The 18,720-nt window shown below is 36.2% G+C and overlaps 1 protein-coding gene across 2 annotated transcripts in view; it reads right to left on the bottom strand.

Annotated features, from left to right (window-relative positions):
• Window positions 1–554: 554 nt before the first annotated feature.
• LOC134539337 (mucin-5AC) overlaps window positions 555–18,720 on the bottom strand; it is a 144,585-nt gene continuing 126,419 nt past the window's right edge. For both annotated transcript variants that reach the window (XM_063381278.1, XM_063381279.1), the window contains exon 6: window positions 555–7,027. In XM_063381278.1, coding sequence (XP_063237348.1) covers window positions 5,229–7,027 — 1,799 coding nt within the window. In that variant the 3' untranslated portion in view covers window positions 555–5,228. The remainder of the gene's footprint in view (window positions 7,028–18,720) is intronic.

The following is an 18,720-nucleotide window of genomic DNA, read 5'->3' as shown; positions in this document are numbered from 1 at the left end:
TCAGACATCCGAATTCAGCATTTGAAAGCATATTTCCGGAACCTTATTTTAGTTCTTCTTTTCACTTCTGGAGATGGCTACACTCCTTAACAACATTTTAAATTTGATTTTTTTATTCATAAATTAATGTTCAATTGTATGCTCAAATGCATATTTGTAAATGTCCGAGAGATTAATTTAAACTACTACAAATAGAGCTGCCTCTTCAGGGGCATATACAAGGGGGGAGGAAGATGGGGATATCCTCCCCGACCCAAAATTTTAAGAAATCCAAAAAATATATCATTACTACTATGTAGCAAAAGGGAAGAATTTAAAAGCAAAAGGCTAGCAAAGAGGTTCTATCCCCATTTTCACCTCAAATAAAATTGTGCGTAAGCTCCTGGGCACCTCTGCTATTGTGCGCTGGAATAAGACAGATTTTTAAACCACATGTCCTCACTATGACATGTAATGTCAGGAGCATCATGCTCTAACACACCAGGTACTTATTTCTTAGTTTAGAGAAACCACACAACTAGAGTGAGTGCCTAATGCAAGAAAAATACACAACATTAAGGTAGCATAATTTTTATTCATCCAATGTTACACATTGTCCTTTGGCCAAAAATATCTACAGCCTAATTGAACTCTCCAACTTAACAAAGAAATATATTAAATATGTATTAATGTATATATTAGTTATTCTTAGGCATATAATTTATAGTACAAAAAATGATTTATGTACAAAAACTATCATAGATAAATGCATGATTTGTTGCATATAAATGAATCAGGCACAATATTCCAGCTTCAAAAGCACAGCGCACACACATGCAAACAGTTCAGTCGCATCTCGACACCCAAGTGCAGTGCTAGTGCTTAGTTCCGAAGCTCTCAGCAATCGACAAAACAATGTCCTTATACCTAAAGTTACACAACACTATTTCTCTCTCTCAGCCCCTCGTTAATGCACTTCGGAAATAAAACTAAGTCAGTCGTCATTCATCATTAGCACGAACTCGCAAGTTGCCTATCACGACAGAGTCGCTGGAAAATTTTTTTTAATGGCCACGGTGGGGGTTTGCATTTCAATTGGCTCAAATAACAATTGATGAATAAGTCGGCCTGTGGAGCATGTGGACCAGTTACTACAAGCAGCATTGATCGCGGTTAAATTCTGGTAGTCGACGGGTCAAGTTGGACGGAAACGGTTTACGAACGCCTCAGCTGCTATATTGCTGTGGTAAATGTGCCAGTTTCGTGTTGTTTGAATGCCATTGCGTGCTGCGCTGCTTGACTACGAAATACCACGACTAAACCCAAACTTCTCCAAGACACTTCTTTTGTATGCTGTATGGGAAAAAAGAAAATAATCTTTTTCCCCCAAGAAATAAACATTGTATAATACACAATAGTTCCTCAAACTAATGGAAAATATTTGTATTGTGTAAAAGAATTAATTTTTTTAAAGTGTTTTATAAATATTAAACATTGTGGTGATCAGTGCTTGCAAAGGTGTTATGAAATGAAAGGCTTACTCAGAGCCCTACAATAATTGGGGCAGTAACATAGTTTGTCAATATTTTGAGGTAAATTCTTATTCTTGTAGTTGGTGGAATGATCCGCGAAGCAGGAACGTATGTGAGCAAGAGATTTCTGAGTTAAATGTCTACAAAATTAAGGAATGATTGAAATCACAATTTACAGGCTGTTAAATAACTCAAGAGAATAAAAAAAAGAATAATACAAAATAAATAAAACAATAAAATCATACAGAATGTCAAGTTTGTGAGAGAACACTTTCTAAAAGACAGCCATAAGAGTTGAACACTTTACGCTGTGTTCTATGATTCTTCTCTCATTATTTTAATGGGCTTAACTTTTAAAAACATTTGCAAAATATATAACAAATGTTTTTAAACTTTATTTGAGAAAAAAATGTAATAAAAACAGCACATTGGTTGGGTTCTAGCTGTTCATGTTAAACATCTTGATTTGCTTATAGTCTATAGTATTTAAGATTTATCTTGCTTTTTCCAGTAGGAGACATCAAAATTTTTTTTGCTCATGTTAAATATGCATTGGGTCAATTTTGTGACAAAAATTACCAAGGATATTAAGATATGCATCACACATTTTCAGATACTCTGGACGTATATTTATTCTTTGAAACAAAACCTTGTCGCCAAGAATGAGGGCAGTTTTCCAACTTTGCGGAACATGTCACGTCAAACACATCCTTGATGAAAAATCTGAGTGAGGAAAAAAAGTTGCTATTTGTCAGAAGAGGAACATAAGTCAGTGTTTCCACAAAGCAATGCTTTTCTGTGTCTTTTCTGCCGCAGAATCGTTCATACAAAAATTAAGATGTTTCACTTCAACATCATTACAGTCTCTAAAAAAAATTACATTTCACAGCCATTCTAATGTGTTTCTTTAAAATAAGATCACAAAATAAACTCAAAATAATACCATGCAAACCACAACTCAATTCAGCTACAAGGATGTTACAAATATATATTCCTTAAAATTAAAGCTACTTTATGAATTATTCATTTGTAAAAGTAAGCTAACTCAATTTTCACTACAAAGGCTGTCTAAACCACTTTATTCAGCACAGTTGTGGTTCCTACCCAGTCCAAATTAAAAATGATTTTATACCACCAAACCTTTTTCATTATGTCCTACACCACTATTTACAATTTAAATTGAGTTAGTTACTTATTCACACCTTCTTCCCATTTTTAATGAAGGTATTAAATAAATGCCTCATCAAAATCAATCCCCTTTTAGCCACAACTTTGGTTTAGATATTACAGTTACCTATTACTCCGTATACCACAGCCTTCTAAATAGTACTTTTTAGTATACTTGGTGGTTCTCACTAATACAAAAAATTCTACAAGGTATAAAGACTTGGTCCCCAATTGTACATATGAAACACAATTGTGTCTATAAAGAAAAAATAATAATGGCAGTTCAAAAACAACACATTCACTCACAATTATCATACTTTTCATATTTTTTTGTATAAAACCCACAGCATTCAACTGCCAATAGAACTATTTCAGTTAAAATTCCACAGGCTTTACACAGTATACACCATTTTAAAAAATGAATATTTAATCATAGATCTGCAACAGAATACACTTCCAGATGAAACCCTAAGAAAAAAGGTTTCATTTGCAGTATATTAGCCTAATAACTATCAATTACTCAAGATCATATTTTACAACGATAAATTGTATTTTACTGTACGAATTAAAACACAAAAATAATTACCCTTAGGGTCTATTAGCTGAGTCACAGTTTAAATGGAATAAAAAATTAAAAAAATAAAAATGGTTGCATGAAGCTTTACAGTTAGAGGGAAAAGAAATTCGTAGGGTACACAAATATTTGAAAAACATCTACAAGGGTGCAAGTATACAAGTGTACAGGCGATTGTACAGGTATGCAGTGTGTACAAGTGATTGTACAGGTATGCGAGGGTACAAGAACATTGAGGACGTAATTCTGGGAGCGACTGAAAAAATGCATGTCAATTCTGAATTAAGAAGACATTACAAAAAATAATTGAAGAGAGTTTTTTGGGTTGTTAGCTGGTAGAGAATACTGAAGGATGAAGCACTGTAGAAAGTACAGAGCCAGAAGTGAGAGATTGGATTGCACACTGTGATGCATACATGTTCAGGGAGCTGGTTACATGTACACACACACTTTACTGTCTTCTGCTGAAGTTACTGAAGAACTATGTTAACATGTTACAGCTTTAGGGTTTGGTCGTTTAAGGTATGTGGATTTGTACATCACATACTACTTTGATACTTTTTGAAAGTTTGTAAAAAAAAAAAAGAGAGATAAAAATTTGGTAATTTGTTAATTCACCACCATATCATTATGTAGGTACTTTATAATTGATTTAAAAATTAATATGTAACTCTTCCATGAAATCAAGTTAGGCTTTAAAACACTAAGTAATAATCACACTGCTTATTCAAGAGTTGTAACACTAAAAAATTTTAAATTCCTTATGAGTATGATTATATTAAGTAATATATATTTATTTTTGACTTTATTTCAAGCTTTTCAGAATTACCTGACTTTAAAACCAGCCAAAAACCGCTCAAAAATTAGATATTGGTTTTCCTTCTGATTTCATAAAATTATCATATATACAGAACAAACAAGATTAAATTATTTTTAAATATTATATTATATACTTGAAAAAATTTCCTGCTGTTTTAAGTAGTTTTACTATAAAATGAAATTGATGGGAAGATAAAAGGTACTCTTACTTGTCAATGCAGAATAGAGGAATTTTTTTTTTAAATTTACAACTATCTATTATCATAATCTTCAAAACTAGCACTTCATCATACTTTGTAACACAATATAATTATTAATTCAAGTTTCTAAATCACCAATTGTACAGAAAATCAAACAGTGCATGCTTAAGAGAACTAACGTAATGTATAAAATTAAGTATATGTAGTTTCTTTTATAAGCACTAAACTAAATAATTAATCTGAAGAAAGTGAAAATCAAGATTTAAGTGCAGTATAAGTAATAAATGAACTTAAAATTTAGCTGAAAATGTTTGTTTTTTTTCCCCACAAATGTTGGAGAAATACTGCACTAGAAATACTCTTATCTACTAAAAGAAGTCAAGAAAAATATAACTAGTATAAATAGGCAAACGAGGATGACACACTACATCATATTCATCACTTCATAAAATATTAAATATTATTCACCATAAAACATCTGCAACCAGAATAACCGCAGTCACAACTGCCACATAATTACTGCATTTAACAGGAATTAAAGTAAACTGATCATCCTTGCTATGCGTATACACCTGTGACTCAGCCACTTAAAAATAGTATCAAACTTTTATTTTCGTACTTAAAAAAACAATGATTTTACAAAAAAGAAGTGTTTGAGTACGCAATAAAAGCACCTTGCTTTTTTTTTTGTTCCTACACAGATTTTTTCACTGTTGTGCATTTTACATCACTATTTCTATGGTTTCATATACAGCCACATCTATGTAGTGACAATTTAAATTTCTTTTCTCTCTCCTGCTTTTCGTAACATTACTTTATGACATAATTGTAGCTTTTTAACATTATTTTTGACTACAAAAAAATGCAATTATTTTATGATTATGCCTCTTACTATTTCCATCATTAACTTTTTTTATAATTACATACCATACATTATAAAAGTACAAACACCTGCCCTCAGAGGGCTGTCTCGAGCGTGGTCTTGGGAGAGAGAGCCGTGAGGGCGGACCTAGTGCTGGCGGGAGGACAGTTCTGCAGGAACCTCTGCTTGGCCAGCAAGGAACTAACGCGAGGCGACGAGGCGCTCAGCCGGTCAGTGGGACGGTACAGGGGGTCCGGGCTCCCGTAAGCTCTTTTCGCGAGCGCGAGCGCGCCGGGAGACAGACGCTGCTGGTTCACGTCCACGTTCTCCTTCACGTTGGAAGGAGACAGCGGCTCCGGAGAGAGCCCGCGGCCCTTCGACTGCCGGGCGCCGGGGTCGGGCCCCTTTGCCCACGGAGGGGACCGCCTGACGGACGGCTCTCTAGTGTACTGCTCCAGGACGGGTTGTGACGCCACGGTGTCTCTCTCGGCCCCCGGAGAGAAGTCCAGCAGCCTCCGTGCCGTGCCGCTTCCCCTCCCCTTGTCCGACCCCGACGAGGACTTGGAGGCGTTCTCCCGCGGCGAGCCGGAGGTGTTCTCCTCCCCGGCACAATCTTCCAGTATTGTGGAGGAGAGAACGTCCGTGCGCGGCGACGCGAACCTCCAGCCGGCCAGCGAGCGAGGGGACTGCAGCAGCTTGGGGCTGCTCCCCCGCTTGTCCGCGGGGCTCCTGGGGGCCGCGCTCTTCGGGCCCTCGTCCCTGCGCACGCCGGAGAGCTTGAGCTGCTCCACGGCCGACAGGCGGCCGCGCGAGCCCCCCCCGTGCTGCAGCAGCAGCCGCTTGAAGTCGTTGCGCGACGTCTGCAGTCCCGGGCGGCTCTGCCGGGACCCGGGGGTTGTCACCGGCGAGAGGGCTCGCTGCTCCGGGCCCTCGTCGCAGTCGGGCGACCAGCTGTGGCGGCTGCGGTTGGCCCCCAAGTCCCGCCGGGCTGCCTGGTCTCCGTTCAGGGACGCCTCCGAGGTGCCTGGGGACAGGCTCGCAGCAGAGGAGCACGAGGGGGAGGAGCTACGCCCGCCCGGCTCCGACCTGATGTTCAGCTTCTTCTTCGACCTGTGGATGGCCGCGAAGAGTTCTTCCGCCGTCATCGAAGACTTCGTTTGCGACGACGGTTTCCGTGGACTCTTGTCGGACTCAACGTTACTTTTGTTACTGATACGAGAAAAGAAATTCTTATCTGATGTTTGGGGAAGTTTTTTATCCTCCCTCCCGGGGATTCTTTCGATAGGCGAGAGTGTGTCGCTAAAATTGTTCGTGCTGGCATTCTGCTGGATGTATCTCACCACCGACTTTTTCTCCGGCGTCGAGGAGTAAAACCTTTCTTGGAGCTGATACGGGTTCAGCCCTCCTGCCGAGGGGTAGCCACTGGCGTTGCTCCCGGATCTAACTCCAGGATTACTCCTAGGAACTTCTGGGATGGACACAGGGTTCAGACAGGGGGCACGCCTGCCGGAGCTAGGAACGAACGTGACGTGCTTCTGTGGCGGGCGCGCGGAGGCTGGGCAAGGATCGGGCTGCGGGAAGTGACTAGAGTAGTAGGCAGTGGACCTGGACTCCTGCCAGGGTCGCCCAGGCGGCGCCTGCGTGCGCCGCTCCCTGTCTCCGGCCGTCGCGATGGTGTTGTAGCGCATGTCTCCGTGGGGCTGAGCGTATGGCGCCTCCGCGCGGGCCTTGAGAGGGGAGCGTCTGGAGGGCAGAGTCTGCGAGCCCTGGACCTGCAGTGCCGGCAGCGAGCGGTGTTGACCCCCCTGAGCGGCGTGGGTCCACTCCGTGGCAGCCCTACGCTGGCCCTCGTACAACAGGTGGCCGTGCTGAGCGGCATACGACGGGATCGTACCTGCAGATAGCAACAATCACACAGATTATGATCCAATTTGCAATGACTCGCACCACCCCTAACAGTACAAAGAGATAACAGTGAATACTAATAGGAAGTAAACGATAGTCTACTGATCAGAACTTGCTTCTACTCTAGCAGCTATAAACTTACGTACAAACCTCTAACTTAATGGCACGAAGAGATTCTACTTCGCTCGTACGCCATCTAAGACTCACTACGCTACTTACACAGCTGGATACTTACTAGACGAGTTGAAACGAAACCGTAAGACAGCCGACAGCTAACTCCGCCGGGTAGTTAAGGTGGGGCGAAGTGCACAAACGGTGCATGGGGAGCCTTACTGGAAGTGCAGTGGTACTCTACAAGTGCAACAACTACAAACACTCGCCGAGTGCTACGCTACGCCGTACGGCCGGGTTCTGGCAACTAATCCACCCACGCAGACCTCGCATGCTCATAGGTCGCAGGCTACGCCGGAACTCTGTGCTGTTGGCAGCAGTGACAGCTACCGCACGAATCCTTCACAGGTGCCAATCCCACCAAACAACTACTCTCACATCAAGGAAGTATTCGAGACTCAACTGTGACTGTATAAAACTCTGAATAAACACAGAGTGAATTATGCGATGATGTTGAATATGGTTCCCAAAAATAAATTACTAATTACTAAAGATTTGTTAAATTTTGGAATTATTAAGTGTATTTAATAATTTGTAATAGCATTTAATTTAAAGAGCCTTAAGTTATTCCAAATAAATTAATAAAGTATTTAAAAATTAATTTTGTTTACTCTGTAATTGTTAAAAAAAATGTTTTTTTTTAAACACCATCTAGCAAACTATGCATTTTGAGTAATACACATAAACTCTGAAAATGCGCTCTTCCAAAAAAAAAAAAATCCTCTAGAGACTACAGTTCTGAAAGAAAAAAAAACAATTTTTTTTCTTCAGACCAAGCACTGAGAAACTTGCAAGCAATATCTTCTCAACAGTAGTACTTTTTACTGTAGTATTCAACTTATAATAGTACATATGTGGCTCATTTACATTCTGGATACAAATTATATCGTCAACAATTAAAATTTTTTTCAACTGTTTAAAACTTCCAATACACATTTTTCATCTAAATTTGAACTCATGACAACCTTGGTCTGATGTGTAGGTGCTTTGTTCCAAATACTTCCTTGCTTGCAACCTACAAGGATCAGGGTGTTGATAAGGGTGAAAATACCTCGCTACACACAGAAATGAGGCAATGCACTGTTTCCAACGGCATGTAATCAAGTCCACAAAAATCATTCCAGACTGTACAAACATTTCAACAGCAACCTGTCAGCCAGTCAACACACTTCATGCGGATACAATCACATTCCAACAAAACTCCATTTGAGAAAACAGACAACTACAATTATTTTTAAGGAAAAAAATAGAACACAGACAGCAGTATCACAAAATTATTTCCAAAAAGAATGTTAACATTCACAAATCATAACAACTAAAACTAATAATGCACATAAAATCAATCAATATAAAATAGCAAACAGCACTTCAGATCTATCTAGCCGTGAAAAAATAACTTTTTAAACTTTGAATGTTCATGTACATAAGTTTCAACACTCTTATAGACGTACTTATCATAAGCAATTTGTGACTTGCAACAAGTGGAATGTATAAGGTCAGTTACACGCTATCTACAAGCAAACAAACGACACTGCAGACAAGTTGGTTTGAGCTTCCTATTGGCTTCTGTGGGGCTGCCTGAATGGAATGAATCTATGCTTCACCTGACACTGGTTGCACATTAAATATTTATTCATTCACAAATTTAATAATTAACTTGCATGAAATAGAATGCTGTATTGGAAAAAAAATTATTTTTTTTTTTTTTTGCTAATTTCATGGAGAAAAAAAAAAGCATGGAATGAATAACGAATCCACGCAAGGTCAAAACAGGGTGTAAAGTGCCACTGGCAAAGTGAAGAAAGGGAGACACTTACAAATTTAAGTCACATAGATTTTTTTAATTTAAATTATAATAGAATGTATAAATAAGTTAAATGCATGAGAAAGTAACTTTGTTACAAATCTGTGTGTCTCACAGTGAGAATAATGGAAGGAATACAAACAGGGAAGAAAAAAGAAATAATTAAAAAAAAAAAAGATCACATCCGCAAGGGGCCCCGGGCAAACGACGGCAACGACTGCACTGTTGGTTCAGAACTGAGGCACAGCTTCTGTTGGAACACAACACCTGAACAATTCAGCCAACGAGAAACACCTCACCCTCGTCTGCAGTGCCTGATCAAATGAACTACACACTAACTATTCCTTCCTTCGACACTACCGTGCACTGTTCTGGTTCTCAACTAAATACGCACGTACTATCAAACAAATCTCACTGCCGACGTAAATAACACCATGAGCTCATATTTACACAAGTTCATCTTCTGCATACATTATTAATTGTTTTTTTGGAAATATTTGTTAACACACATCCAATACTTTTTTAACAGATCTGTACAAGTTTATATCTAGACCAAGCTGAACACACAACAACAAACAATGTTATCATATTCATAAACTACAAGTCCAACACTTTCTTTTTGTTTCTGAGAGGTCTATTTTTAATCCAAAATTGAGAAACATTTGCTAAAAATAATAATGAGTCTTAGTCTAAAACACAGAATACGTAATTTTTGCTTTAAAGTCTCATAATGTTATAAAAAAAAATTTAAAAAAATGTATTAATGGTATTCTAAGACACATAGTAACAGCAATAGTGCATCCGAAAAATTTGAAATTTGGCTCTGTGGAAAAGTTATCCAGCAAGTGTTCCACGATTCACCACTTGGTTTGGGCGTATTCAGTTCCTTTGCTGCAGAGCAAACCCAGTCACGGATGCAACATCCACTTCTGCAGACGAACACACACTTGGGAGTATGACCTGGTACGAACATTCGAACACGGCTGCCACCCTCACAAAACAATCCAGTCCACAACCTGGCATCAGCATGTAAAAACAAAATAAAAAATTCAATATAAAACATAATTCAGTAAAAACAAAAACACATGTAAGACATTTCACAGAAATTAAGCGAATATTCCAGCAGTTAAGAACTACCACAATAGCTAAAAGCTCTTAACATCTACTACATCTAAACAACATCCGACGTGACATTTGTGTAACACGTCACTACTGCACAAAACAAAAATAATTACAGTCAGTAAATTAAGGAATAATTATCTGCAGAAAAAAAAAACACATAAACTCACATATGCAGCTTTTGTGTTGTGAAAGAATGGTAGCTACATTTTAAGACATGTCATTAGTTTTGAATCTGTAATTTTTGAAAAATTAAAGACCCAGCTCCGCAAACATATTATCTAGAAACTTTCGAAAATATACAAACAAATAGGTAATTAAAACTCAATAATATGTTAATTTGATCATGCTATAAACTTAATGTTATATAAAGAAAAAAAGTGAAAATCATGGCTTCCTAAAGAATTTTTTTTTCTATTTGCTGTCAAAAACATCTTTCCTGTAACCCTTAATTTATTCTTGCCCCTTAACCCATTACAACAAATTGTTTAATGATTGTACGCCGACTGCAAACTCTGGCAATATCATTAAAACGTGTCCCCAGCATGGCCAAATATATGTAATAATTCGGTTGTAAAAAACAAGATCCTGTTTACTCCACATAAGCATTCTGTTGCTGCTTCGTTGCTGGAGTATCACTCTGTGCCTCACGACGGATGACAATGCTCCAGGTGAGATGAGAAGGTTTATATTTCAATATTCCAATAATTACTGCTCTTGCATTGATGTGTGACTACAGTAAAAACTATTCCAGTGCTAATAATTTCAGCTAAATAGTAAGCTCACTATTGAATTTTTTTTTAAAGGATAGAAACTAAATTACGTGATTTAGTCATTATTTTCTAAATATGCCATTGCCAGATTGCACTGTATGTCAAAACAGCAAACCTGAATAATAGAAAAAGAAAGATGAACACAACAACACACAGAAAACAGGCCAAAATCAGCTGATGTGAAATGAATACAGACAGCGCAGAGAATTCCGTTGAGGGAATTACAACATCACAGCACAAACAAACTCAGTGGGCTGACAATCACGACAAAGTTTCAACAAAGAAAGTTGCTACTCTATGTCGTCGTCAGTCCACCTTGTCTGTGCTGGGATATTGTTCTCATTGATCTTCATCAGCTAATTCTCTGTTTCTGTCTATTCATACAGCATTTGACTTCCGCTTTATTTGGACTTGTTTTCTGCGCATTTTCGAGTTCATTTTTCTTTGTCCATTCTTCGGGATTTCCACTGCAAAAATCATTCAAAGAACGAAGTAAATTATGTTAAACGTTCGTTAATCCACATTGTGAATACATATGTTTTCTCAAAATTTATTTTATAATATGGATAAAGACAATCAGTATCTATGTATGAATTGTTACATATACCACAAATACAATATATTTTATACTGTTATTTACATCACTATTAACAGGTTTGTTGTTTTAAACTGCTACACATACTTAAAAAAAAACCTCTGTGCATAGAATTACAATAATTTCAACAAAATCATCTGCAGATGTCTGTCTTCTTTGAAAATTGAGCAACATTTCTCAATCAAAATACCTCAAAAAAATTAATTTGACTCAATGCAGAAACTCAATGTGCTGTCATAATTTTTAATAATTAACATGTCAATTAAAGAGTAAGTCTGCAATCACAACACAAAAGCTTCCATATTCATACAATTTTAAACTAGAAAATGACATTCAGCAATGGACCAGTAAACAAATGACAAAGCACGCGTAAGTCTCCATAACACAAATCAGTAAACTGGATGTATTTTTACATTCAAATAAAAAAATATTTATATAAAACTACTCATAAAACCAATTGTTTGCCTTAGTTTTGCACATGTAAAGAAAATGGTTATAGCTGCTTGCTCTGCCCCAAGCACATGAACTGAAACATATGACTAGCTTGTAATTTAATTATGGCACCGAGTCTAGTCTTACAGAGGGAGCAACATGATGCAACGCCAGTGCTACGATAAGTTAGTTGAAACTAGGCAGACTACTTATTTAATTTCCACCACCAAAAAAATAGTGATAAGTATCATAGATTTTGTTGCTTTATAAAATGGTTAATTCTGTGCAAATTATTTCCGTTAACAGGAACCAACTCTGTCATCTGACATTTGTGTTTGCCACGACTATCACATTTTTGTTTCGACGAGTCATCAGGTAAAGCTGTGGTTACCTACTTGATGTAATCAATCAACTGTCATTGGCAATCGAAAACTAGAAACTTTTAAGTAATATCAAGAAGTCACAATTTCAGAAAGCTTGGGAAGATATTATATGCACCATATTATCAAAATATAATGAAGGAATCAGAAATATAATTAATATGAAAATTATATAAATGCTTAAAAATAAATTTTTAATTTGAATCAAATTCTTAATAAATCATTTTAACTCAGTTAACATACTCAAATAATTTCAAATTAAGTATAAATATATTAACATAGACATATACTTTCAAAATTAATATTTTAACATGCAATGTAAAGCATTATAAAATCTGCATAGTTAAAACTTGTCATATTTTTTTTTTTTTTGTATTTATGTAAAATGTATTCATCTCAGCATATGTAGATGCTAAGCTTTCTGAATATTACTTATTTAAAATTGTAAATTAATTTTTTTTAGTACATACTAAACATGAAACATAGCCAACATACGACTCCATAAATGTTCATCGAAGATGTAAATTAACAGCTTAAAACTTAATTGATAAAACTTAAAACACTATTTTATCTCAGCTAATTAGTCATGGAAATTTCACACACAGCCACCCAAACATGAGAATCATAAATCACTATAGTATTAAGTGTAATATTTTAAGTTTCTCAGATACAACTGAGTATGTTCATAAATAACAATTTATGTGCACATTAATACGTAAAATGTGGGTAAAAAATGACTAAATGATATGTACATACAATATGGAAAGATGTCTACTGAGACAGGTTTGCTGAGAAAAATATAATTCCATAATATTATATATAGAAATAAATGTTTGTGTGTTCGTCTTTTTGCACAATTAACCTTCGAAACAAGGGGAAGGTCACTGTTCAGGTGAGATTTCAATAATACCAACCCTTAAAGCAAAAATTAAGGTGGCGTGCCAATAGTATCGGATAATTACCAGAAAGTACTTTACTTTATGTCATTTCCTCTTTTCTATGGTTCGAATAATAATGGTGGCATGCGAGTCACGAGATAGATGGATAGATAAAGAGAAAGCACGAGAATAAGAGGCGGAGTGTGATGGAATGACATAGAGAGGGATAGAGATAGAGATAGAGATAGATAAATACAGAGTGAAGGAGAGAGATTTAGATATATAGATATAGAGGTATAGAGCTAGATATATATATATAGTGATATATAAATATATAGATTAAGATAAATATAAAGATAAAAATAAAGGGTTCGAGATATAGAGAATTATACAACTATACTTATATAGAATAGATACATAAAGAGATATAGACAGATATGGATACAGTGAGATATTAAGATATATAATTACAGAGAAATTATTTTTTATGTGTGAACAACCTTTATAAAAATTACAGAGGCATAGCAATACATGGCAGGCATTAGCTGGTGACAAATAAAAGATCAGTAATGAGCTGTACCTATTTTAAAAACGTTTTTACTAAAATGTAATAATTCATTAAACAGCAAATTATTTTTTGCAGCAGGGGAAATATAAACTGGTTGGTACAGTGTCTCTGTTGTAACATTCATGTTTCAGTATGTATAAACAATTGGTAGAAAAAAATTAGGAAAATTATTAACATGAATAAAGTTTTATACAGAATTAATGATGACAATATAAATACATGATTGAAAAATTGACAAATGAATTTTATAAATATATTAAACAAGTTTCCGAATCCAGTAAATTATTCAGAAACTGTTATTGTAAAATATATTATAATTTAAAATTAACAGTCAGAGCAAAGAAATGTCAGATATACAAAACATAAACTATAACTTCAAAGCATACATAAAATATTTTTAATAAATGTTACAAGATAATCTCACACTGTATTGATACACTTTACCTTGAACTTCATAATCATTGTTAAAAATGATCCAAACAAATTTTATAAAAAAATTAACATTCACCTGAGAACAGTAATAATGTATGTGTTGCAATAAAAAAAATTCCTTTCGGCACAGCCTACAGGCGAATGCAGATTTCAAAGTACTATTTCTTCTGAAATATTTTGGAAACTTTTATAAAATTCTGGAAAAATTTAATAACTCAATGTATATAACATACATATTTATGTTCTTCAATATTACAAAATTTTCAATTAAATATTTGCTCATATTCCATGCAGCGAAAATATTAAGACTCTCTTTAAATCAATGTGTACACCATTGAATAACCTAAAATGAATTTCATATTATATGTCAAATAAGGCAATTATATTATTGTTTTAACCTTCAAACACTATTTTTCATCCCTTGCACTAATAACATGATCGTATAAAAATTTGCTTTCCACCAAGGTTTAAGATAATATTAAGATGGTTTAAAATAAATTCAAATAAATTTGATACTGAAAGTTTGGAAATTTTTTAAAATTTCAAGTCCTGTTTTTTATGGTAATAATTCATTTCCTCAAAAATGTTTCAGCCAAAATTTCAGATGAAGTTTAGGATTTATACAATAAATTAAAACTGATTAGATAGTAAATATATTTAAAAAAAAGTAATGATCATTTTTTTACTTTCGAACCTTGTTATCTCCACCCCTTGCACAGTAGGAGAAAAGCCCAAAAACCTGGCCAAAACCCCAAAATATAAATTTTCGAAATAGGGTCAGTTGAGTAGTCATTCAGGTAGAGGACTAGTAACTGAATTCTATTGTGGAAGGGGAAGCCCTTTAAGTGTATACCTGCGCCGCAGCGTCAGTTGGCAGCTAGTGTTCGTGAAGAGTGTACGTGTCACGCGCTGAACAGACGAAAATAACGCTGACTTCAAAAACCCATAACTTTAAAGTGACGGGTTTAATTTCAATTCTGCAACATGGATATGACTTCTGGAGGTATGTAGAACATGTTTTTACATCGGTTGAATCTAAAGTTTATGTATAAATGATTGAAATGTAGTATAGCCTTCGGCATAAATAAAATTGAATAATTTTGAAAACTTATATTTTCAACGGTCCGAAAAGTTATATATTTTGTCACATTTTGCAAAGCTCCTAGTCTCGGCCTTTAGTTTAATGTATAAGCTTTCGAAATTTACAAGAGTTACCTGCGGAAAACGTGCGTCTTGTCCGTTATGATTTTTTTCGCATCGTGCGGTAGCCGAGCGTGCACGCGGCACTATTGAGCAGCCTCTGCGCCTCTACCTGAGAATGGGTGAAGTAGCATCATAACGGACAAGACGGCTGTTATACGCTTGAAATAAATTATTTTAATATATATGTATGTGTGTATATATATATATATATATATATAAATTTTCTGTGATTTAATTGTGATATATACATATGCATATATATATATATATATATATATACATATTAAAATCAACCACATAAAAATGTCTTAAATATGAATGAAATGTTATAACATTCAAATAAAATATTTGAATATACATATATTATATAGTAAGCAAAGCTTTCTTTTAACCAAATCCATGTCAATATTTTCTGTCTAATTTTTTTAAAATTATTTCAATTATTGCGGTTATTTATTTGGTAAAATAATGTACATTGTTCAAGTTTTCGTATTAATTGAAAATTTTATCTTTTCCTTTAACACCAATTTTCTAAAATTTTATGTCTTTATTACAGGATCCGGTTACAAAGAATTGGTGCTGACAAGGAAAGAAGTATTTCTGATAATCAGCGAGCATTTATCCGATAAATTCGCTTCCTTGATCGAATTTATGGTAGAAAAAATTTCCAAGGACACCGGACGTACAGTTGTAGTGCCTGAGGACTCGAAACAGACTTTTTCGATACTCTTCAATCAAATGAGAACGAGGTGGCAACAAGCTCACAGAAAATCCTGTGTATTTTTCAAGAATAACGGTGAATGGCTTAGCAAGCAGGTATGTTTTGCCGCACCTACAGAAACTGTAGTAACAAGCCCGGGTAATACGGGCGGCCGCCCGTCCCTTGAGTTTACAATGTCCAGTGAAAGATCTAAACGAAGGAAGACCCAAGATATTCGTACATCGTTCAACTCGGTCGAGTTAGCATACGCTACTCAGATGAGCCTTCGCTCTTCAGGACAATCCGACGCCGCAAAAGTTATTAAGGACGTAACAATGACGAGTCCTTTAAGAGCTTCCAAGTATCGTAAAGCTTACTTAGCAACGGATGAAATTACTTTATCCGAAGAGGCTGCACTTTCCGCTATGATTGAATATAAATTCTCCAAGAGTACTTACCAGGGAATGAGAAGATTAGGGAAGGAAAATAACTGTAAGCTATATCCGTCTTACGAAAAAGTGATGAAAGCAAAAAAACGTTGTTATCCACCACGTGATGCAATCAGGATTACAGAGAGTAGTGCAGAAGTCCAACTACAGGCACTATTAGATCATACAGTTGAACGTATTTTACTCGTCCAAAATGTACTCATTCAAAGATTGACTCCAGATAATGTTCGTAAAATGGACTTGATTTGCAAGTGGGGTTGCGATGGAAGTTCTGGCCAAAGTGAATATAAGCAGACGTTCAGTGATGACAGCAAATCTGATGCGCATGTATTCTTTACTTCAGTCGTGCCATTACAACTCGTGTGTTATGATCAACAATCGAAGGAAGAAATAGTTGTTTGGAAGAACCCCAGACCCTCGTCTCCACGATTTTGTAGACCGCTTAGACTACTGTTTCTACGCGAAGACACAGAGTCAACACTTAATGAAGTCCAAATTGTTGAAGAACAAATACAGTCACTTCGTCCATTCGAAAGTGTAATAGATGGAAAAGAAATCTCCGTAATGTACAAGTTGTTGTTCACCATGATAGATGGTAAAGTTTGCAACGCTGTATCATTGACGAAATCTGCTCAACGGTGCTATTTGTGTGGAGCAACCAGCAAAGATTTTAATGCCATCGACACTGTATTGCAAAGGGAAATCAATGAAACAAATTTGAAGTTCGGATTGTCGACGCTGCACGCGTGGATACGGTGCTTCGAGTATTGCTTACACGTGTCTTACAAACTCGGCATTAAAAAATGGCAAGCTCGAAGTGCCGAAGAAAATAAAATTACCCTGGAACGCAAGAGGGCCATTCAAGAAGGATTCAAGAAGCAATTGGGTCTAAATATCGATCGCCCAAAGCCTGGATACGGCAGCAGCAATGATGGCAACACAGCTCGGCGATTCTTCGAAAATTCGACGGTTTCCGCTGCGATAACGGGGGTCAACGAAGAAGTTATTAAACGCTTGTACGTAATCCTACAAGTTATATCGTGTGGCCACGAGATAAACTGTGAAAGATTTGAACAGTATGCTATTGAAACGGCAAGAAAGACCGTTGCATTATACCCTTGGTACTCCATGCCTACTTCGGTGCACAAACTATTAATTCATGGTCCAGTGATAATAACTCATGCTCTATTACCAATCGGCCAATTATCCGAAGATGCTCAGGAAGCTCGAAACAAAGACATCAAACGATATCGAGAAGATTTTGCGCGAAAAAGTTCCAGGGTTAAAACTATGGAAGATGTTTTTCATCGGCTCTTAGTTACTTCTGATCCGTACATTTCAAGTGTCAGAAGACTACCACAGAAGAAGCTGAAGAGTTTGTCGCCGGAAGCTGTAGCGATGTTGATCGCTCCTAAAGTGACTGCTGCAGCAGACGCATTTTGCGCAGAGATTGAAGCCGTGCCGGGAGTTGTAATAGATACAAACTCGGATAATGATTCTGACTCCGACTCCGACTCCGATTACGATTTTGATTAAGAATAAAATATTCTATTTTTGAAACGTTCCGTATGTATTTTGGAAATAAAAATAATAATTGCGTAGAATACACTGTTCACGTTTATTTTATTATGATGATTTTTTTCAATATATTAATGTATCTATTTAGCAGGATACTCGGCCATTTTGTTTATAACAATTTGCTGTAAGCTCTTTGTTGCAAGTTATAAACAATAGATATCGGATTGGTAATCAGCGACCTTGAAAACCCGTATATACCAATTTTTGTCAACATCTGGTAACTTTTTAACGTTCATGTCGGCCATATTGGATCGGCCATTTTTTTTACGATAATTTGGCTTGCGGATTCGTAATCAGCGACCTTGAAAATCCGTAAATACCAAGTTTTGTCGACATCTGGCAACTTTTTAACATTCATGTCAGCCATATTGGATCGGCCATTTTGTTTACGATAATTTGGCTTTCAGATTCGTAATCAGCGACCTTGAAAACCCCTGTAAGCCAATTTTCATTCCCGTCAAAGGTCATTTGAGGTTTTGGCCAGGTTTTTGGGCTTTTCTCCTACTGTGCCTTGCAGTAAAGGATGGTTAAATAAAATTTTATTTTAACAAAATTTTTAGTCAATATTTACAAAATAACACAAAAATAATAATGTATCCG

The sequence above is a fragment of the Bacillus rossius genome, chromosome 15 (genome assembly GCF_032445375.1).
Source record: "Bacillus rossius redtenbacheri isolate Brsri chromosome 15, Brsri_v3, whole genome shotgun sequence".
NCBI classification, from domain to species: Eukaryota; Metazoa; Arthropoda; class Insecta; order Phasmatodea; family Bacillidae; genus Bacillus; species Bacillus rossius.
This window is presented reverse-complemented; position numbering and strand designations above follow the sequence as displayed.